The sequence below is a fragment of the Dipteris shenzhenensis genome, chromosome 9, assembly GCF_047967505.1.
Source record: "Dipteris shenzhenensis isolate YYH24624 ecotype China chromosome 9, Dip_SZ_1.0, whole genome shotgun sequence".
Lineage (NCBI taxonomy): Eukaryota > Viridiplantae > Streptophyta > Polypodiopsida > Gleicheniales > Dipteridaceae > Dipteris > Dipteris shenzhenensis.
In genome coordinates, this window is record NC_141604.1 from 18,408,620 (window position 1) to 18,433,002 (window position 24,383).

General features: G+C 42.9%; 1 protein-coding gene across 2 annotated transcripts in view; it reads right to left on the bottom strand.

Moving 5' to 3' along the window:
- TPP2 (tripeptidyl peptidase ii) overlaps positions 1–24,383 on the bottom strand; it is a 203,805-nt gene that overhangs the window by 58,146 nt on the left and 121,276 nt on the right. For both annotated transcript variants that reach the window (XM_087378744.1, XM_087378745.1), the window contains exons 17-25: positions 13,650–13,828; positions 13,401–13,513; positions 13,072–13,242; positions 12,625–12,753; positions 7,100–7,200; positions 6,882–6,999; positions 5,951–6,030; positions 5,307–5,379; positions 4,672–4,757 (exon numbers count right to left, since the gene is read on the bottom strand). In XM_087378744.1, coding sequence (XP_087234870.1) covers positions 4,672–4,757; positions 5,307–5,379; positions 5,951–6,030; positions 6,882–6,999; positions 7,100–7,200; positions 12,625–12,753; positions 13,072–13,242; positions 13,401–13,513; positions 13,650–13,828 — 1,050 coding nt within the window. The remainder of the gene's footprint in view (positions 1–4,671; positions 4,758–5,306; positions 5,380–5,950; positions 6,031–6,881; positions 7,000–7,099; positions 7,201–12,624; positions 12,754–13,071; positions 13,243–13,400; positions 13,514–13,649; positions 13,829–24,383) is intronic.

Genomic DNA, 24,383 nt, shown 5'->3' on the forward strand with positions numbered 1-24,383 from the left:
AAAGAATTCTCTTCCAATCATGAATAAAAGCAGTAGAAACAGGGCAACCAGGAATTTTCCCCTGAAAGGAAGACAAAACTGCTTCCCAGTGATCTGTAATCCAATGCCCATATGCATGGGAGGCCATGTTTCCACACATAGCTGCTAACATAATAGCCCATGGTTGTTTTTGCTGAAAAAAATCAGCAATCATAGTGCTCTTTCTTGCCAACATATGAACCTGGAGATTGAGAATATTCAGCCCCCCATGAGTCTTGGGTGAACAAATAGACTACATAGGTAGTAGTCGCAAAGCTTTTTTATGAGATTTGCTTTTCCAAAATATCTCCATAGCTTGGGACATATAGGAAGCCAAATGCTTGAAAGACCAAGGAAGAAGAGGCAAATAAAAATGCACATATGCCATAATGATGGACTGTACTATCCGGAGTCGAACATGTAGAGGCCAAGTGGACAAATGCCAGTATTCCAGCTTCTTGTTGATCTTTTGAAGCACCCATTTGAGCTGTTGTTGCGGAGTAATATTCCAGCCAATGGGGTATCCTAGATGTCTGACAATAGTAAGGGAAGAGATAATGTGGCCTGGCCAAAAAAGTGCATGCCAATCAGCTTCTTTCAAAGCTAGAAGTTTTGATTTCTGAAAATTGATATGCAGTCCAGCAGCTATGCCAAAGTCATTCAGTGTATGCAAAGCGAGAAAGATCACTTTGAGAATTCCTTGGCATGAAGTATGAATCATCAGCATAGGCCTGTGCAAGAAATGACTGTGCCCCTGGAATTTGCAAGCCATGAAGCTGTCCTGTATCTGCCAGATAGTCCATATGCAAGAGTAACGCATGGGTAGCAATGGCATACAGCAAGGAACTAAGAGGGCAACCCTGTCTCACTGAGCGAGTCATAGTCCAGGTTCTTGACAACCCACCACCAAGCAAGCACTGTGCCGTGGCGTGAGAATAAAGCCAGTAAATGATGTGGACGAGCCGAGGGCCAAATCCCAAATTTTGCATAGTTTGAGAGATGAAATCCCAATGGACAGTATCAAAAGCTTTCGCAATGTCTACTTGCAGAATGAGAACATCTTGTTTAGAATATTTGGCATACTCAATCGCAAGCAAGGCATTGGAGATATTGTCAGTGATCTGCCTTCTGGGGACAAACCCATACTGCCTAGGATGAAGTCCTGCTTGCAAGAGGAAGCGAACCCTGAGGACAATCATTTTAGCAATGAGTTTGTAAATGACAGGCATGAGAGATATAGGCCGCCAATTAGCCATCGTCTCACACGACCTTTTTTTGGGAATCAATTTTACTAGGCCATGTTTCCAGGATGGAGGAAGAGATTGTTCTGCCCAAGCATGATTGATCATTAGAAGGAGAGTGTTCTTGAGATCACCCCAAAATGCACGGAAGAATTCAACAGTCAGTCCATCCCAACCAGGGGAGCTGCTTTTGCGTAGATGACTCAAAGCATCTTCCAGTTCACTAAGCATAAAAGGCTGCTCCAATGCATGGGCCTGTTCCCGAGATAATATGGGCTGAACATGCATAAGGAATTGAGACCTGGCTGCATTTACTTGCGTCAAATGATCAGGCTGAAAAGAAAGGAGATGCTGGAAATGACTAGAACATTGCAATTCCAAGTCTGATTTGGAAGTGGTCCAGGTGCCATCATCTTTCTTGATCCTGCAAATATCCTCCTTTCGCCTATCCGCATGGAGACTTTTAAAAAAGGCTTTGGAGGAGCAGCCCTTATCCAAAAGGGGTTTCATACGAGCTCGGATTTGCCACTTCTTTAATTTGCGAAGATCATTTTGGTGGATGATATGAACCGCATAAGCACAAGAATCCTGTTCAGAAGAAGTAAGCTGCCTATGAGAACTGATTGCATCCATTTGCTGCTTGTGAGATTGAGCCCATTTTATCTTAAGCCTAAGGTTTCCCATGTAACTCCGTCCATAGTCTTGAATAACAGCCTGTAAGCGATGAGCAAGACTGATCCAAGCAAAATCCATATCCTCCTGAGCATGTAAGAGGAGGGGACGGACAGCCACTCTCACCATGTTCTGAAATTGTTGATGAAGCAAATAGGCACTATTAACATGGAGCAGGCAATGACCAAAAAACGGCATATCATCTGTCAGGCGTGCTATTGATAATGTCAAGCATACTGAAAAATGATCAGATAGCAGAAGGGAGTGATCAATCCGCAATGTACATGTAAAATCAGCATACTGCTGAGCATGCAGCAAATACCATCTGTCAAGTCGAGCCCAGTAATGAGTAAAGGCATTGTGATGATATGTATAACCCATATCTGTGTCCCTTGTTGAGAGCCATAGATCTTCTGCATGCAGAGATAAGAGCATATCTTCCCAATGTCGAAACTCAGTGGGGATCATGTGAGAGCGATGAGTAGTATTGTCTTGGGAGGCAGGCGAATTGTTAAAGTCTCCACACAAAAAAGCATTGGAAAGCCATGGATATTGTTTGAGGGAGGCCCACATTTGAGCTCTAGTCGCAAAAGTTTGTGAGGCATAAACAGATGCTATTTCATAGAGAGTAACCTACCAGGTGCACCTGATCACCATCCATCGACCCTGAGGATCGTTGTAGGCCACCGTGGGCTGTATATCATGTTTTACCAGCATGCAAACCCCCGAAAAGTGCATTGTACCAGCATAAAAGATATCATAACCAGCATAGTGGCCTTGCTGGCCAGCCAAGAAGTGTTGGTTGTGTTCTTGTAAAGAGATCACATCGGGATGCATTCTATGTACATAATGCCAGAAAAGTCTCCACTTATTGACATTGCAAAGACCCTGAACATTGTATGTAATGCAAGTAATTGAAGTAGACATAAAAGATATGTACAGTCAAACCAAAAGGCAGAATAGAGTATAAACTGTCAGGCCTCAGCCATGACATCAACATCCACCTGAGCTCCTGGATCATTAGCTCTATGATCCTCATCATTATCACATACAGGGATGCCTCTTTTTAGCACATCAACCCACAGTTGAGAAGCAAGGCTGACAGCAGGGGAAGAGGTCTGACCAGGGGTAGAAATTGAAGCATCCCAATGGCGAGATTGTAGTGGACGTGGTTTGAGAGCAAATACCTTTTTGGGTTGCTGCCAGGCACCCTGGGGAGAGACATGAGATTCTGAAATTTTGCCCTTACCCTTATCCTTTTGCTTAGCTGAAACTTGAAGCACATTTTCTTTGGAAGGGACAGATTTGAGAGCCACATCACCCAGTTTGGTAGGCATTGCCTTAGACCCCCGAGCATAAGTTGGAGGGGGAGTATTTTCTGGAGCAATAGCTGTGGGTGGGAGCTGATGCAGAACTGCAGGACACTGTGAGGCTAAGTGGCCAAACTTATGGCATGTGAAACAAGCACCTGCAAAAACTCCCCATTTCAAGTCAAAATATTTTTCACCAAGGGGAACATCCTCCACTTCTACCGCAATGGAAGGAGGGGTTGGGTGATCTGTATCCCAAATAATACAAAAGCGATTGCGATTACCCGAAGGGCGGGGTGGGCATACAACTTGCCCCAAAGTGGCTGCCAAACTTGGTAACTCAGCCCTCATATAGTCTGGAAAATCCACTACCTCAACCCATACGGGGCAGTGATGTCGAATGAGGCTGTGGTAATCTTTGTTTGGCGACCATGGCATGACATGCACCATTTGTCTGCCATAGAATAGGGGCGACATCTCCAAAATCTGCTGGCGATATGAGGCATCCGAAAAGTGCACCTCATAAAAACCCCTAGAAGCAAAATATACCCCTTCAACAAAGCAGCCTCCCAACAATGCCTGAACCCACTGAGCCACATCATTTGCTGAAGGTAACTTTCCTGGGAAGAAGCTGATAACTGCTTGCTGAGAGAATTTTCGAAGAGGAGCAACCAATGATGGAAGCTTCAACTTGTATTTGATGGCCGGGGGAGGTTTGGCCCACTCCTTCCGGCTGTACTGAAATTCATCTTTAAGCATGTCAAAAACATAGTGAGCGTCGACAGAATCTGTAGTAGAGAAATCAACCTGTTGTCTTTTGGAGTCCCGGGTCGACTCCTTGCGAGAGTAGCTTTTGAACTGATCTTCCATGAAGAGAAACAGGGTAGGATTGAAGGAGGGGCGGAGACAAAGAAGAGCTGTACGGACGAAGAACAGGCTAGAAGTACGAGCTGTACGGAATGAAGGAGGAGGCAGGGAGCGTAAAGGCTGTACGGATTTCAGAAGTGGAAAGGGCGGCTGACGCAGAAGGCAAGACTATATGTACGGAAAAGGACGAATGGTACGACTGTGCAACGGGGAAGATGGCGTAGGGCAAGCAGACGCGACGGAACAACGCAGAGAAAGAGAGGCCTGGCTGTACGGCGTCCGTACAAAGGTACGGCGTCCGTACAGTTGTACGGGCAGAGCGCATGAACGAACGGAAGAGCGCAGGGATGAGCGGAGGCGTGACGCAGGCCTGTACGGAGACTTGGGGAGGGTGAGCGGAGACCCTCGACTCGTGTCTCCTCCTCGACTCGTCGCCTTCGTCTCTCCACTCACACACACACACTCACACACACACACACACACGACACACTCACACACACACACACACACACACACACACACACACACACACACAAAACAACAACGACAACAAAGAAACCTACCCATTCAGCAAAGTTGATGATTTGAAGCTAGAGCCTCCTGTGATCCCACCATCTATGCATGAATAGAAAGCCAAACGAATTTGATTCTGTACAAAGGAGAAGAAAACATCGAGTCATTGGCAAGTCTTGATATGCATCCAGTTTAAAAATTGATTTAAACATATGGAAAGATTTTTTTTTAAAAACCCAGAAATAAGTAGTATGGTAAATACAAGCACAACCAAAGAAGAATACAGACGTCCACAATACAACTTTGATCTTGCTTGGTAGCTTCAACAAAAAACAGGTTGTAATATTATTTGAGGTCAGCCCCATCCACATTAACACCAAAACTAAGGATTTGTAGAACACGAGCAATACCATTGCTTCAAATACTGCTTTTTGGCCATGCACACCCTTGCTTGTTGAAAAAAGAAATCCGTAACACTAAAAACAATGCTTCTATATCTACTTCTTACTCTCAATAAAGAGGGAGGGATGTAAAGTTAAAAGATGAAAAATTTTTCTCTGAATCCCAGGAACTGGCATCTGAATCAATGCGCCACTGGTTTAGACCTTTTGTTCAATTTACTTCTTAAATCAAATTTTTACTAGACTCTACCCATATAAATTCAAAGCTCAAGAAAGGTGTTAACCTTGTCTTCTAAGCTTTTGTCAATGAAAATAACTGCCTTCTTTAACTTCTCCAGATACTGCATGTTGTCATGCCTGCATTTCCAAAAAGAGACCAGCAAATTTCAAATAGCATTCCAACAGTACCGAAAGGATCTACACGAGTGTTTAGTCATGATAAGAATAACCTCAGTGCTATAACCAACCCCAATCTCAGCTTCTATGCTGAATAGCTATATTAATAGCACTGGGATAACATGAAGAGCTTCAATTCTTACAGGAAGAGCAAAAACATTATCAATTTTGAGACAAGGTATCCAAGACAAACAGACTAACACTATAGTGGATCAGTCTTCCTGCATTCCCGTAGACATAGAAACTGTGTAGAGACTCAACACATGTGCAACAGAAGAGTTACAACTTCCTGAAAAAAGCCTAAGAAAAAGAAAAAAAGGAAGGGAAGCCTTTCCATGCTAGCTCCACACAGGACTTATAGTACTAGCATCAGATATAAACCAAACCATGCTTAGCATTCCAAATATCAACTCTTTCCCACCTTACTAGAACATAACCTGGCCTGAGGGTTAGATTGTAATAAACCAATATTAGAAAGTGTTGTTCACAAACTCCACTCGTTATATTGAACAGAAAAAGTCAAACTTTCCACCTCAAATGCAGCCGAAGCGTGTAATCCCCCTTGGGGAGCTGTACTGCCTTTGGATATACATCACCCATTGCATATACCCTCTGCAAAAAGAAGGGGGGGGGGGGACATCAGCTTCTCTAATCTCTACAACACCCACATAAATTTTGCAACGTATAAACGAGCTTACATAAAAGGCAGCAACAAATCGCCAACTATTGGTTGATAACATCAACCAAACCTAACAGAGTCGGATATACAGATAAGCAAAATTCTGACTTCCCACTGTTCCAAAGGAATAAGAAAATCAACTTCACCCGGATTTCTGAGAGCAGTGTTTGATGTTAAACATAGGCTGTTATGCACACGATGGTATTCCTCAGCCACAGAAAACTGTTTCCCCCATTAGATTTTATAGCAGTGAATTGTGTAAATGCTAACACACACATTTGGAGAGCCAGATGCACTGAGGCTATAGAGGGTTCTCCGGTTCACCTTTCTCAGATCTTGGCCAGTACTTGGACAGATACGGCACACACTCTGATGGCCATATGGGCGACCATGCAGGGATCCTCTCGAGCAACCTCCTCCAGGAGAGTTACTTTTCTCAGGGATTGGAGAGACTCTCCCTTCCTTGATGAGACTTCTACAGGGTTGAGTTGGCATTTTCAGCCTCAGCCTTGGTTTCTTTCTACCTCATTTTTCTGAGGTGTTTTTATTACATGCTTAGCATGATGTATTTCTGCTCAAAGCTTGCTCTAGCGAGTTTCTTTCTTACTTAATAGAAGTCTCTTTTTGCGCAAAAAAAAAAAAGCTAGCACATACTATAAGTCCATTAAACTGCACTTGAGCCCCTTTTTTTTTAGGTTTCATACTAAATTTGAAGATACAGAAACACAAAGATACAAAGAACCTTTAACAATTGTAATGCAAGTAACTTTCAAGATATTCAAACCTTATTTGGGTCAGATATCATATAGAACTGACATTCAAATTCGTTGTCATAGATTCTTTTGTTCAAAACAGGGAACCTTGGTGTGATTTTACAAGCCTCATCTAAAGAAAATTTGTACCTGCATCCAACAACGAAAAGCCAACCAAAACATCATTAATATACACAAGAATTTTTGCAGACACCAGCAAAAGTATCTTAGAACATGATTCTTAGCTTACATTAATGAAAGAGACAGAATCTGGCGTCCATTAGGCAGGGTATCACGATCTGCCGGCAGAGCCTGAAGCTTGCTTTCAAAGGGACGATATGGAATTCTGATCTGCATCAAGAGACATATATGGCAGTCAGAGACTCATACTTTTGAGCATCTTCACCTAGCTTTAACACAAATCTTAACATGCAAACAAACAATGCAAGACCTTGTTGCTACTTAAAGCATATAAGACAATTTGAGAGCCAAAGCGGCTGACAAAATAAGTAGGTTTGAGTTTATCACTCACTGATGACACTGCAAAGAATTAAGACACGATGCAAACTACTCTCTGTTGATGATTCCGTCACTCATAAACAAATTAAATTTTAAATTTACATATTAAACCCTTGGGCCTGGTGACATTTTCATCAGACTTGCTGCCGATCTGCAGGACATGCTTCAGTTGGGACTATGCCTCAGAATCCTTGGTATGATGACGAGTGAAGAGAGATGAGATGTCACCTTGCATGTGAGCAAGCCTTGGGCCATTTGACGACACATAGGCGCAACGGACTTCACGACAACTAACACGTTGTAAGAGGCGTCCCTTCCTCACACGGGATGGAAGAGGTGATCCGATCACTTCGAGAAGGAGACCCTACCATTGGATGGAGGCTTGTATCTGAAGGTAAGCCGCCTATTCCCGTAACAAATCCAAGAGTCTAGCACACTTACACATGCTCACTCTATGATGCCCCAAAGCACACTTACACATGCTCACTCTCCATGACCTCCTCGTGTTCCATTGTCTCCTCTAAATGCACGAGATATGCACTACTGACATGAATCCCTCCAATGATATGAATCCCTCTTGTGATCCCCCTGTGAAAGTCCTCCCTTGATACTAATCCAACCGATGAGCCTTCCCATGAGCCCCCTCACTCCCATGAGCACTATCATGACTCCTCTAAGAAATCAGATGAACCCTCTTATGAGCCTTTTCTTAACTCACATGATCCCTCCCCTAATTTGAGCCCATCCCTCCCCATGAGGAATTCGCTAAGCCCTCCCCTTCCCACGAGAAATCCACTCAACCCTCACCTGGCCGACAATAGCCTCCCCTAGTTGATCATATTGCTAAAGAGCAAAGGGTCTTTGAAAATCTCCAAGACATTGAAAACCCTTTTCCAGTGTCTATAGTAAAGAAGATAGCAAGGAATTCCATGTCGATTCCAAATCTTCCTTTGATATAGGGACATGCATCCACGTTCTTGAATATAGTGCCTTTTCCATCTTCCAAGTGCCTCTTCTACCTCTAGTAGCAGCTAAAGCTCCAAAGCGGAGAATAAAAACTATACCAAGAAAGTCTCATATTAAGGATGATATTCAAGAATGGGGTGCCGTCAAAACGGGCATGCAGAAGATGACGAACCACAAGCAAAGAAAGAATGAAGGAGGAAGTTCAAGGTAGATACTTGGGGGGTGCACTACTAAGAAACCCTACATATCACATGCATTCACGAGGTATTAAACAAACCCCTCAACTAAAACTCTCCCTAATAAAACCACCCCTCTTTACTTATAAACTAACGGATTTTTTTCTAAAATTGAATTAAACAACCCCTCTTGTTATTGTAACCATGTTAAAATTTTTCCAAAAGTTGAATCAAAATTTCCGTCCTCCCGAATGCACGTGGTACATTAAAAATTTTTTGGTAAGGATTCATATTATTACGAAAAAATTTGCATATAAGGGATTTTACAAATAGGCCTAAAACGCATGTGATATAGAGGGTTTATACATAGTGACCCCCCAAGAGCAAAACCAGGAGCAAGGATACTTAAAGAAATCAAGAATTTGCAATTAAGCTTTAATAACTTGATACTGGATGCTCATTTGCAATGTGTTGTAACTGAGATCATGAAAACCTACAAGGATGATGTGCGCTTTAGTACAAGCCCATGGGGTCTAGGAGGCAGCAAAGCAAGTCACAACTAGACTCTTTTGAAGATGCAAACTTTTGTGCCATGCACATAAAGTGCATCAAAATGCTTGACAAATATTTGGCTCTCACAAAGTGACTCTACACCTATCCTAGCCTTATGCCTTATAATATTTGAGACATCTCCTTGCCATTTGGAAGCACATTTTTGTTTATGTTGCCCTTAGAGGCAAATGCTTATAAAAAAAATTATTTTGATTTTTTGGAACATCACATTTTTTAGTTCTTTTTCTATGTTTTCAATGTTGAAAAGTATGATGCATTTCATAATGTCCTATTATTAAAAAGATTGTGAAGGTGAAGTCATTTGGGATGGTGAGATCTGTATAAAAACACCAAATCTAACCACGGCGGTCCACATACCACTACAGACCATCCATCCGGATGACCTACCCAGATCATTACAAACATAGAACTTGGAAAAATCCAGATTCAAAATCAGATCCAGACAAATCCATCTTGGATTTATGAAATGTAAAGTCTCTTTTCTCTCTCGTTTCAAAATAATAATAGGGTTGCCTAGACCTACATATAAGTTGGCAATGTGGGAGAGGTATGGGTGAAAACTCAATCAAGTACAACTTGACTCCTCAATGTCCATCCTCAGATAAGACTCACTCAACGACTATTTTTAACGCATATTTTTTCCACAAGTTTTATTCTTAAGGGCAACCTTAGATATATACCTTTGTAAGACTAGAATATACCTTGTAACCTTAGCCACATTTTCATAGTACAAAAGCAATCCTTATCCTAGATTCAGTTTCTCACAATCAACTTTACTTATATGAATTACAAATCCTCATCCATGTCAATGCACCATGTTAACTTAGGTAGGATACATAGAAAGGGATTCCATAGTTCATTTATGAACGGTACTCAACATCCCTCTATCACATGCTATTGACAATCCTTAAGGGTAATCTTAGCCACATTTTCATATACAGTAGCAATCCTTATCCTAGATTCAGTTTCTAGCAATCAACTTTATTATATTAGTTATAGTGAGTAAATCCTCACGCACCTCAACGAACCTTGTTAACTTAGGTAGGGCACATAGAAAGGGATTCCATAGTTCATTTATGAACGGTACTCAACATTCCTTTATCACGTGCTAGTCCTAGGCACCAAAGGAATAGAGAATAAAAAGTGTCTCTCCATTTAGCTAGGGTTCTAATGACTCGTAATTGAGATTGTCGCTGAAGTGACACAATCACATCATCTTGGTGACTCAATTACTCATAAGGATATATCATACAGTGGGTTATCCAAACCACACACTGCTCCATGTCCTCAGACATCCAAACACATGGCTAAAGTATCCATAAGAGGAATAAACCCAAATAGTAACATGAGACTATTACCCGCTATCATAAAGACGTATGTTACTTGCACGTTGCATGCACACTCAGTGAAAGGTGTCACAAGCACTTAAAAGTCATATGCACACTCGCTTTCTTGCACGCATGGCTTTCCAGCTAAAGCATACGCATGCAAACACTAGACACCAATGCATTTACAGAAAGTAACTTGAGCACTTGCATGCACACCAAAGGCACTCATGCATGAACTCCGCATGCAACAAATCACTTTGCATGTAACTGCATGCAGGGCAAGCAACACATACATGCGTAAGCAAATCATGTGTCAGTGCAGACCATGATTGACATACATGCAACTGCATGCAGGGCCAGCAACGCATGCATGCACATCCAACTGCATCAAAGCTGCTGCACAGTGAATATATACCTAGATGAATCCAGGAACATTCCCAAACTCATCCTCTAAAAACACAACATAGTGCAGTTTCAATCTCATGATAGTCACTCATAAGGTTGAAATTCATCCACAGGTTTCTGCACGGGGAGCTTATTATTGCTGTCTAAACAGGCTTAAATGCAACAAAGGTCGTCATGCCATCAAAGGCTGCTGTACAGTCACCTTGGACTGCTGCAGAACCGCCAGACTGCAACCCAGCCTACAAACCAGGTCGTACATTCAGTAGCTGAATCAGCTCAATTGCTGTACAGCCCAACCACCTGCTCAAAGCCTATCGCAGGTATTCACAGCCATCAAAAATCTGGGTGAAATTGCTCACACATGCCGTTGCTTGCTGAGCATGTGCATGTACTAGATGGTACAGAAAGATTCATAGATCATGATTGTCTCATGATAGAATGTACTATTGTCTTTTTACCTTGCAATTGAATTCTCTGCTAAATATGTGTGAAAATGTCATCAGGAACAATGAATGCCCTGTTTGCCGCACGCATTGTGCAAGCAAACGCTCGCTTAGAGACGATCTGAATTTTGATGCCCTTACTGCAGCTCTATTCCCGGACGTGGATGGAGGAGGTATGATGAATACTACTGCAAATCTGGGGTTTCTTCTCCCACATTGCTGTGATTTACTTTCACACCTTTTCAAAATTCACTGCTACTACAACAAAAGTATCTATTAACCCCTGCTTCCCATAGAAACTGATGAGCTAAAGGGAATCCAGAAGCCTAGCAACTGCCGCATCTAACCAGAATTATCAGCTCTCAGCCTATATGTGCTAAAAAACGCAGCATGCGCTGCCCACAAACAGTAGCTTCCTGTTTACCAACATTTCAGTCCGAACCAAGCTGTAAAATAAGCCTGGATTCTGCATTGTTTGCCAATATCCCAGCCCAAACCAAGCTCATGAATCAGTCTACATCGGCAAAACTTGACAGCATCAGGGTGAGATCATATGTCCCACACCACATGACCCTTCCCCTAGCTACAACTCTCTGGCCAACAAGTCTACATGTCCAAGTCCTCCAGACTCCATATACTCAGCCCTTGCTTATACTTATAGGCCTAGCGTTGGCTATCTTTAGTAGCAAGTAACCTCAACTTTAGGCTTCATGCATAAAGTAGCTTTACATAGCAGCCACACTTTTCCTAATTAGGTTTGCTAATCCAGGAATAGCCACACCTTTCTTAGCCTAGCCGATTTACTATGGCTTTCATTGATCCTAGTTTTTTTTTTTTTTTGGTTCAACTTGCAGCCCCATTTCAAGCATTGGCTTAGGAGAAGGAGTTCTTGCTCAATTGGGTTTACTTGATAGCTCACAATGTGTTCATTGGCTTGAAATAATGCATAATTGACCATGTACTTGGTTTCAATTCGCAAAAAGTGGCATTTTCAAAACATAATATCAAACACTCGCCCCGATATCATTAAACTTATTAACCAAACCTCTTTCAAGCAATTGATAATGAAGCATTTACACACTTTACCAAAACCAATTACCGTATAGTACGAATCAATAAGGAATACATGTCACTGTTGAGCATACTAAAAATATAGCTGGCCTACACTTTTAGAATTGTATGCTAGATACATGCACGTTTATATCCTTGTTCTTACCGCACATTTACATTCTAGTTAGACCATGCATTTGTTAGAGAAAAGTAAACGATCTGGAGTAACATCAAAAGTATCCCTGACTAAGCATAGTTTGTAGTTGTTTTAAACCAAATAACAAAAACAGGATTGAATCCATCAGCTTTCCTCACCGTATTCAATGTAGCCACCGGAGATAACTTCTCAATCCCGAGAACAGACTTCACATCAACCCGTGCAACAACATCACTGCCATTTAAGTACACTTCGTTTTTGTTTCCCACAAGTCCATGGAATTCAACCTGATACACATCAAAAAAAGACACAGCCCCGCCCCACCCCAAACCGCCACCCCCACCCCGAGGAAAAGAGAGCTTCAGCATTTTACATTTTGGTAAGTCGCTTTCCTATTTCCATGTCTCCTTTCCCAAACTACTAACAGACATCAAGCTTACAATTTCAAACTCCAAATGGTGACTGGCTTACAATTAACTGACATCACACAACAGGATGTTAAAAGAAGTCTAATGCATGATGTGGCTAACTAAATCTACTAAAGACAGAACGTCTCCAAAAATTATCACCTATTGGGTATATACCACAATCATGACCGCACGCACCTCTATATTGGCAATGGCTGGCACATGGCTACCGCTTCCACTCGACCAAAACTGTGCCACTGTTAACTCCATCGTTACTCCTCCCTCCACTCGAAATGTAAAGCTTTTCAAAGAGGGGCCAGGAAGGACAAACGCTCTGTCTGACACCATAGGCCTTTTCTTTGGAATAAGCTGTTTCAAACTAAAGTCATTATATGAAGGTCGCACCATGGACACTCCCAAATCAGAAAGGCAGAGCAGGAAATCATGACTGCAAAACAGAGCATACCCACACCCTCAGAACTGTAATATGTACCACTAATATGGCATATTAACCTGGGATTCGCTACCTGTACAGCATTTAGGTAGAATCTACGAGGAGTATCAAAACCAAAAGTCCTCATCGTCACTTCTGCCCATGTCGCTCCAGTTGGCACAACTATAAATCTTCGTTCTATATGACCTGTTTCAATTATATCAAAAAGCCAAAAACATATTACCAGTTTACTTAAAATCTTGTGAAAGTGGCCGTTAATATAAACAAAGTGCACTTCCTCAAGAGAATATGTGAAAGAAAATAGTATGATTGAGCACTTTACCAGGAACAAAACTCAATTCTGAAAAAATCACAGATGGTGGTTTAATTGTCAGCTCAAGGGGCTTAAGAACAGTGATCGGGATTCGGAACACAGGCCCCCGCCAAGGAGCTTCACAATCAATTCCATGAACTGCTGCACAGTGAACTCCAGGCTTCAAGTGTGTCGGGTCTACCACAATACTGCAATCACACAAATCAGCTCATTGAGCAACATTCCACCAATTATCAGAAAATGTTGTAACATTTCATACTCAATCATAAAAATGAATATGCCCTTCCTCACGTCCCACACTAAAATGATAGAACACTCTGTGTGACCAGCACTGCACCTCTAATCCCCAAGGCCAGCACCCTTTCATAAACCAGTTCATCATCCTGCACACTTTGAAATAAAAAATCTTCCTAGGAAATATAACATGTGAATGTTATCAGGATATTGTGTCTAACTTGGAGTCATTACTAAACAACGAAAGCGATTACAGTAAGTTAGTGACTGGATGAAATCCAAAGAGGAGTAAATAAAATCGTTAGTTTTTTCAAACACCTGGGCTCCCTGCCTGCTCACTGCCCCTCCTCCTTTTAGCCAGCTTTGGAGCCCTTGTGCTCTTGTCTTCTTCTCTACTTTCCTTGCATGTAGTTTCTTCCATTCAGGCTGCTCTATCCCCCTCGCCCCAAGAAAAAAACCGGGGACACCTCGCCACCCCCCGGAAACCTGCTTTGCCCATGGCCCTCCTCTGGCTCACAGCCCCCTCCCCTGGTCCATGGGGGGATCTTCCTTTCCCTCCCAAGACCCTCGCCTCCTCTCAACCCAAAATTTCTTGTTGTTGCAGGGTCCCAGCACTTTCCCAAGATTTGTGTTGCCCTTGCCTGTGCTTACTACCCCCCACCTCGGACTCAGCCTGTCCCTCCATTAAGTCTTCTTTTCTGCCCATAGATAAGCTACATGTGTGTGTGCGTGCAGGGTTACAAATTTGCCTTTGCAACCTTCCAATAAAGGATGAATGATATCTTTCTCCCATATTTAGAAAGTTTAATGAATGGAATACTAGTGTATATGAAAGTTTAAGGATCCAGTAATATTTTCTTCAAGCTATGAGAAAAACACTCGCATTGCTTTACCCTTGTTTAACCTCTTAAAAGGAGTGGAGACAGGTAAGGATAAACTTAATCCTACCACTTGGATGGAAGACGTCATAATATTTACTGGACCCCACCGATCACCTGACCACTCTCACATAAGGGGGCGGGGTCTCTGGGTGCTAGTGGCATGCTGGCTCTGGTGGTGCCTGGTCCGGTTGAGGCGGCTGGGTATCATAGCCCCCTGTTATACTGAGGGTGCAAACACACCGCCCCACCATGCATATGACAATGCCTAGGGCTGTGTGCCTGCCCTTGGCAGCCCTCTAGTTTGGCTGCCAGCACAGCCCTGGCTCTGCCTAAAAGACCAATAACAGCCCTCCTCTGCTGTCAATCCCCTCTGCAACAACATTTGAGGAGATATCCACCTGCAAGAACCAAGAAGACAGCAAGAAAAGCGACCTGCAAATCAAGAACAGTGACCTGAGTATGCAGACTGCACACAAGCTCAGCACATTCAAATTCAAAATCTTGAATTTTGAATCCCAAAAGAGCGGGAAAAGAACTTGAGGTGAGTAGAGGACTGGAAAATTCAGATTCACAGAGTCTATTCTAGCACAGTATTCAAGAGGGGGAAATGTGAGGCCATATGTCCAGTATGGACTGTTCACCTGACAGAAAAACAAGGGGAGAAAAGGAGAGAAAGTATAGTGCCATTTGGGCAAGTGCACAGAAGATAAGTGGGGAGCATGTCAAAACATGCTAAAATACCATGAGGGACATCTCCAAAATGCATGATGGTGATCTCAAAAACTTACAGAAGATGCTTGGGGGCAGCAAAGAGGTAGATAGTGATACCACCAAACAGGAAATGCGAACTTCTTTGGAAGAAGAAATGAATAAATGGAAATCGGAAATGCAATCCAAATTGGTAAGATGAGAAAGGAAATGATCCACATGGTTGATGCCAAAACCAGCCACCATACATTCATGATCAAGGAACGCAGATTGCCAAGCTCCAACCACCTCTTAATCAGGAGCTGAATATGCTGAAAACAGAAAATGAAAAGCTAAATCTCTTGATGGCTGCCCTACATATGACATTCCAAGGGAAACATGAGGAGTTTTCTAAACAAATAGACAAAGGGAAGGCTAAGATAAAAGAATGAAAAGATGTGGTCAGTAAGGGAAAAGCAGCCCCAACAAAGAAAGGGTTTATTTCTGATGCCTTAGTGGAAGAGAAGAGAAGAAATAGTAAAGCGCTAAATGTTCTCGTCAGAGGCCTCATAGTTCGGAACACTACAATGGCGGATGCTGAAGCTTTGATCACTACGATGGGGGTCAATCTTGCCTTCAAGATAGCTTGGAGGGTAGGAAAGGATGATGCACCAACGAGACCATGATTGTGAGATTTCGGACCCTAGCAGACTGGTCTACCTTCATGAGTATGAGGCAGCTCTAAAGGGGACTAGAACAAACTTGGATAATGAGATAATGATCTCACGCTCTTAAAACAAGAGCACAGAAGGGACGGGATGACTCGAGTGCTGGCCGCAAGGCAAGAAGGAAAATGGGTTGTATACCAAGATGGTGAGGTAATCATTCGAGAAAGGGCAGAAAGACGTGGAGGAGATATAGATAGTGCATGACGGGGTCAGGTCTCTCAGACAAAGACAAAAGGCAGATTGAATATGGCTGTTTGGAATTGTAATGGCACCCTCTGGTCTGATCCAAGTGGCTTTTCAAAGACATATAATATGTTATAAAGTGAAAAAATATTCTAGATCAATAAATTTGAATGCCTAAACGTAAGTGGGTTATTACATTCTTTAGAGCTTTCATTTGGCAAATGGGAAAGTATCTCTGTGCATTTTTTTGTGGAATTACGTAGAACACCTACTCTCCAAATTGGTTATAACAGCTTCACCTTTTGTCTTCTTGATTTATTAGCGCTTTTCACAGGATTTTATCCTGTTGTACTTGGTTATACTTTATAGAAGTTCAATTTTTTGTCCGAAAATAAAAAATAGAAAATTATATCGAACACAAAGGAGGAACAACTCTCTTTCACTAAATTTAGATTGATTGTAAAAAATGAGTCACTTTATTCCAAGCAAAGTGAAAGGGAAATTTCTTGACTAAGCTAGATATTTGTGGAGCATATTTGGGCTACTATACTTGGTAATGTTAGTGACTGGGATAGTAAGTTTAACAGTCATATTTGGAGGACTGTTTTTTAGAGCTTGGATGCTACTCTAAATATTAATACTGTGGATCATCCACAAAGTGATTGTCAAGTGAAATTATTCAATCAAATCATAGACGATATGCAACGTGCATATGTAAGTGAATGACTAATTAATTGAGAAGAGTATCTCCCCATATCAGAATTTGCAAATAACAATGGCAAATAGTCTACAAGAGGTTTATTCCATTCATGCTAAGGTGGATTGCAACCTAGAGCAACGATTTGAATGGGTGTTTGTGGATATGCCTACGTCAGAGCATATGTTTGTGCTATGGTCTACCCCTACCGCTGGACGTTGAAGACATCGATGGGGATGTCATAGTAGCTAGTCCTAGCAATGCATGATGAAGTTTATGGTTTTCAACCTTGTGAGTGACTGTCATGAGATTGAATTTGCAGGATGTGTTTGGGCATGTTCCCGGATTCATGTACATATATGTATACAAGAAGTGAGAGATTTTCTTGAGGATATGGGTCAGATGCTAGATATGTGGAATTTTGAAGAAGCTGAGCAAGTTTATGTAAATTTCTAGACACCTAAAAACTCTTAACACAAGTAAATGTCCAAAGATAGCTCCACACTGTTGAGACTATCAAGTTTCTCATGTAAATAGGCTTTGAAAGAAAAGTAGGTGAAGATGATAGCCTAGTAGGCGTCCGAACTGATTGAACCACCATCTTTACTGCATGAACCACAATGAACATTAAGAAAAAAAAGCTAGAGAACGTCAATACACCTTTGAAAACTTCTCTTTTAAGGATTTGAATCTAAATAAGCTCCATTATATACAACTTAAAACTTCGTTGGATCGCTTCTTAAAATTAAAAGATTCCTTTTAAAGCAAAAAACTCTATCTAAATACGGAACTCTAGATTTCCTTCTCTTGACAAGGTAGGCTTGAAGTCAATTTTGAAGTCTCCTAAAGTAATTGATTCTCTCCCTCATTATGTGAGAAGAATTTGAAAGCATCCAGTAGTAGCTTGGAAGTATGTAAAAACTTTAGGACAAAAGGCTTTCAACTATGGAGAGATAGGTAAAAGACTTTTAGAGCATTCGAAATCTTTCTATCCTAAGAGAACCTTGATGTTGTAAAAGTAAGAGATTCCAAAGCTTTATTGATACTGATTTAGGACATGTAGTCGCAGTTGATACTTTAATTTTTCTTTCTAGTAACTTAAGAAAGTTTTCATGAAAGGCATGAAATTTTGATTCTACTCTTTTAAAGAGTCTTGCCTTTTACAAGCTATTGATAAGGGAATCTCAAAGTTTTCTTTGCAAATAGAAGAAAGTTTAGGAGTTCAAAATATCTTATCAGCATGAAAAGGGAAGATTTTAAAGAAAGTTGATTTGAAACTAGAAGAAGTCCCTTCAATAATTGCTCAAAACAAAGTAACCATCTTTCTAAGAAAGATGCAGCTCTTCTTCTAAAATTCCATAGGAAACTTGTCATTTCTTATATGGATAAATGTTCCAATAACTTTGTTTTTATTTGCAAAAAGTTTTACTTAGAACGTCTTTTAAGAGAAGTGAACTCGTCTGCGAAAACTCACGCCCCTGTCTTAGTTTTCTCAAAAGGATCTGATCTCAAGACACCGGAAGTTTCGCAAAACTACAAAAAAGCCAAGATTTATTGCCACTGCTTGTGAGACTACTTTGATAGATGTCTCTAAATGGCTAAGCTACTGCTTCAAAGCCATGTTGCCTAGTGTCTGTGAATTTTGGAGGGACTTATTAAAGGAGGCATATGTCCCCTTGCATTCAAGCTAGATTTTGAATAACTCTGTGGGAGTGATTCTTGTCGTAAAATTTTTTAATTCCTCTAGAAGCATTCAAGAAAAAGATTCTCCTATTCTTCTTCAAACCTATGATTTTACTATGCTTTGTACAAGATCGAGCTGGAAGTTTAGAATAAAAAAGCTAGTGGCTGAAGTTTTTAAGCTGATACACAAAAGTAGTAAGTGTTGAAGATGTTTGTTCTTGGATAGATTTTCTTTTAGATAATCTTTACATCATAATAGGTGATTCTTTGTTTCAACAAATTATAGGAATCCCTATGGCCACTAATTGTGATGTCTTTTTAGCAAACTTTTATCTTTTCACTTATGAATTTAAGTTTATGCACATCTTATTTCTATCAATACATGCCCTATCATTTTACATAAGCTTAGCCAAGTTAGGCGTTTAATAGATGATTTAGTGTTTAGAATGATTGAACATAAGCTGAAAAGAAAAAGCAGGGAGCTGAATAGCCTGTTTTTTTTTTAGTTTCAAAAGATATTTTGATTGAGTTTACATGTGCTTTGTAAGTTAGGAATGTAATTTTGCATCTTTGTAGGAAGCAATACTTAAGTGTAAGGCGTTCATTTAGTTTTTTATGTTTTTAAATAATTCATTCATTTTGTAAATTCTTTCTTTCATTCCTACATGAGAGAGAGAGAGAGATGTATTAGCGTCCACGGGAGACCTTGGGGGCCTATGGGACAAAGTGCACCAAAAAAGAAGACTCATACAATCCTCAATGGGCTGGAGCAAATCGCACGCTAGGGCTGTTGCTAAATACTAATACTAGCCTATGCTGATCTGCAAAGGTCAAGAGGTCTGGTAAAATCACAATCCATCAAATGCAAACTTAATCAAATCAATCTCGGAGTTGGGGCTCAGAAACCGAAGCCGCACAGTCATGGCTCTCTGGTGAGCTGTGAAGATATCTTGGATATGCATCTGTCAAGCTGTCTCACGCTATGGCGGGGGACGTGGTCTCCTCGATCTCTGAACCCTTTGGGCTGTCCAGAGTGACCCCTGGTCCCTGTCAGCCCCCCCCCCTGAGGAAAGTTGTGATAGATCAAACCTCAATAAAATGTGCTCTGGGGCTATCTTTTTCTCGTGCGTGGTCTCTACGTCCCTTCCTTAGCAGCACCATGTCGGCCCTTTCTGCTAATCCAAGGTGCCCTGATATCAGCTAGCTCCTCCTTCTCTACTCCGTTGTATCCTCGAGTTGATTCAAATGTATAAAAGTCTATGACACATTGCTATGAGCCTGTATATCATGTGGCCTAGTCGCCTCATGCTGCTCTCTGATTTGTCGTAGTAGTGTCTCCCAGAGCTAGCACATCTCGAGCAGATAGAACCCAATGTAGACCTGGTCATGGAAGTGGATCAGTGGGGTGAGAGTGGGCTGAAGCCGCTCCCCTCTAGGTAGAGACTGTGGTAGCGTCCGTGGATCTCATAGTAGGTTGGACAAGCACAAAGAAAAAGCTCCTCTATCTCAACCGCCCCCAATATGCATAAGATGCAGATCTGCTCCTCTTGGGGTATACTTGCAGCTCTCCCTTACTATGTCAATCCGCAACTGATGGGATGAAACCCGCATCTGTCCAATGGCAATCCTCACAACATGTGAAACTCCTCTGTCCTCAAGATACTGGGCCTCATGATGAATCTATCCTTCGATGCTCTCAAGAAGTGGTTGTGATACAACTGGATCTTGGTGGGAGCTCCTGTTCCCCCCCGTCCGAGATGTTTTGAGCTGGAGGTGATCTAACCATATATGAGAGAGAGAGAGAGAGAGAGAGAGAGAGAGAGATGTATTAACGTCCGCGGGCCTATGAGACAAAGTGCATGAAAAGAAGACTCATAACGCCTCAATGGGCTGGAGCAAAAGGCGCGCTAGGGCCCTTCCTGAGTACTAATCTATGCTGCTCTATTGAGCTCAGGGGCTCTAGCAAAATCCCTTGAGGAAAGCTATGATAGGTCGGACCTTAATAGAGTGTGCTCTCGGCGCTCTCCGTCTCGCGCATGGTCTCTGTGTCCCTCTCTGCGACACTGTGTTGGCTCTCTCTGCTGATCCAGGCTATGCTCATATTAGCTAACTCTTCCTCCTCTACTCCACTGTCTTGGAGCTAACTCAAATGTATAAAAGTCTGTGACGCATCGTTGTGCCTGGTCAGCCTCTATATCCGGTGGCCTAGCCATCTCATGCTGCTGTCTAATTTGTCGTAGTAGTGTCTCCCTATTCCTACGCATCTCCATCAGAGAGAGCCCAATGCAGACTTGGTCATGGAAATGGATTAGTCGTGAGAGTGGACCGAAGCCGCTTCCCTCCGGGTAGAGACATTGGTAGTGTCTGTGGATCTCATAAAGGCTGGACAAGCACATAGAAAATGCTCCTTTGTCTGAGCTGCTTCCAATGCACCTAGCATGTAGATACGTTGCCCTTTGGGTATACCTGCGGCTCTCCCCACCTCAATCCTCAGTTGATGGGACGAAACCCACATCTGTCCAATGGCAATCCTTAGTCCATGTGAGACTCCTCTGTCCTCGAGATACTGGGGTCTGATGATGAATCCCTCCTCCAATACTCTTAGGAAGTGGTTGCGGTAGAACTGAATCTTGGTGGGAAGCTCCATGTGCCCCCCCCAAGTCCAAGATGTATGGAGCTGGAGGAGTTCTAACCATATGATACAGTTGATCTCATCACGTGGGATCAACTCAAGAGACATGCCCATGCTGTACATCTAGATACTGTGCTTGGCAACCATGCGGAAATAGGTGCATACCATGTTTCTGTCCCACTCTCTGCTACTCGTCTGGATGACTCTAGGGCCAACCTCGGAAGTTTCTAGTGAGGTAAGTCCCAAACTTTGTGGATGAATGTCATTGTTTGAAAGATGGCATCAACCTGGAGAGGTGTCATGGCGAACTCTGCCTGCACTATCTCATGTGGCACTGAGGGCTTACTCCGAATCATCCTGGACCCCATAATCACCTGTAGCCGCTCAAATCTTATACACTTTGTCCTCGGGAGATCACATTTAGAAAAGGGTGCTGCATACATGGCGGTCGGCCGCAATAAAGTCAAAAATCTAGCCCTTTCTCGATGGATCCTAAAAGTGTGCCTAGAAACACTCTCTTTAGTTGGGCCAAATTACTCTGTCCCTGTGTGAGTCGTGCCATGGCTGCCTGCGACATCATGAAGATGGGTCCTGTGAAAACTACTCGCAAGTATGTATAGGACTTCACTATCTCCACTAGCTCACCACGGTAAGTGAAGCTATGTCGACCAAGCACTGTGCGTGAGGTGTTGAAGGTCATTACCTTGGTCTTCCCAAGGATGACTGTCAGATCGCGTTCTCTGCAGACAACCTCTAAGGCCTCTAGGTGCCTCTGCAACCCCTTTGCTAAAATAATATGAGGACTATGTCATGGGCGTATAGCAAATTTTGTATTATGAGGTCAGCTAAAAGTGATCATTCGCCCCCTAGGCGGTCTATGAAAGATGTGATCTCATCAATTTAGAGTCCGAAAAGGGTCAATGAGAGGGGGCATCCCTGCTTCACCCCTATCATGCTCTTAATCCAATCTGACAAACCATGCATGGCGCATGAACTCCCTTTGACAGACTTATATAGACTCATCATACCCCAAATCCAAGTCTCTGAGATCTACATCTCCTATAGTCTCTTGATCTTGCGGGATCGCGGGACAGTGTCGAAAGCCTTCCAAAAGTCTACGAAGCAAGCATAGACTTTCTGGTGTCTGGATTTCACCTCCGCAATGATAGCCCTCAAAGTGAACATGTGATCTAGAGTGGAGTGTTGCGCATTGCTGCCTCCGGAATCTTGCCTGCTCGAATGCCTGCTGCCCCCATGCCTCTGTATGACTGTTGATCTCCCTCTCTAGCACAGATCCATAAATCTTGGTCAATGTGTGGCCAATCAGGAGGGTGCGGTAGTTCCTAGTATTCATGGGGTCTCCTGTCTTGTGTTTCGGTACAGTAGTGGTGGTGCTCTAAGCCAGTGGGAAGTCATGGCATACAACGTGGATGAACATCTGTGCTAGAACTGGGGCTAAGACCTCCTGCCCATGTGCGAAATGCTCAGTCCGTAGGCTCTCATGATCCTGTGCCATAGAGGACATGTCCGGTGGTGCCTGCATCGGAACATCATATAAAGAGCATGCATGAGTGTGCCACACCCCCGGATCTGTCATGGTAATGGGTGGCTTCCCCTCCAGAAGAAGCCCCTATTGCGTGGTCGAGTCTCCTCCTCGAAATGATCTGATAATCTCATCCATCTTGTGTGTGAGGGAGGTTCGTCTATTGCGGCGTGTCAACCGTCGAAAGATCTTTTATGCCTCATATGATGTCAAATGACCCAAGACTCGCTCTCGTGTGAGGTGGGCCCGCGCCTCTCTACACTCATTAAATCAAGGGTTTTGAGGCATCTTCCCATCTCGGGTCCATGTGGATCGGGTCATTGAGAAGGACCTGGTGGTTGTGTCTGTACTACTAAGGCAAGAGTGTCCGAGGCGTGGGTGAGGTCTATATCATCTTGCAGTAGGGTCAGAAGTGCTCTGGCTAAGTGACTTACATATATTGGGTTGAGGGCACGATCAAATTCGATTTGTATGAGTAGGCGTGGTAGGAGCTCTCCCTGTGGACTGGCGTAGTAGTAGAGATATGGAAGGCTAGATATGAGTGGTCAGCTCTGAGTGGGGGAGGGGGTGATGTGAGCTCATGTATCCGCAAAGCAAAAGCTAATGGGCCCAATAGGCAGTCCACTATGCTTGTCCCACTGGCATGTGGGAAACAAGTGAGACCCCCACATGATGGCCATCTCTGAAGGCCATTGTAGATGGTGAGGTTGTGGACTGCTCCTAACACAAGTAAATGTCAGCCGTATGATGTCACATGTGAGGCATCTCCAAAATGTCTCAGGATATTGAGCTCTACTGCATCTAGCTCTGGAATCATGTGAGGATCTCTCTCATATGCGAAGTCTAGTAGGCCCACTTGTGTATCTCCTTTCCTTGCATTGAAGTCCCCCAGAAGGAGGGTGTCTCCCTGCTCGGAGAACTCCGTGATGTCATCATGTATCGTCTCAAATGGGCTATGTCCCTCTGTAGTGACCAAGTTCATTCATGAGCTAATGCACACCATTCATGGACTAAATGCGTGCCCTGCCAACCTGAAAGTCTTTCCACTCAGCCAATTTGGCAGCAGCCCATACCAAATGCAATGAATAGAGTGTTGTACAGCCCATACAACTTTGCAATATCTTGCAGCCCATGGTCGTCAAACAGCACGTACTGCAGCAGGGAGTCTCTTCCGTAGCTGACCCCTTCCTTACAGCCCGTACTAAATGCGAATTAATTGCAGCGTACGGACTGTACGACGGACAGTCCTTACTGCTGTATGGCATTATGACTCCCCGTGTGCGAGTCCGTACACCCAGCTAGGCATCATACAACAGCCACACCACCGATGGCTCAGCTCCTTGCGCCGTTTTACTTCATCCCGTCATTAAGATTCCCCTCTCCAAGCTCATGCATCTTGGCTTCCGCCCATCGGCCAGCCCATGTTGTTCCAAGTTTTTCTTTTCCAATTTGATCTGCAAGGGCATGCTACGTGG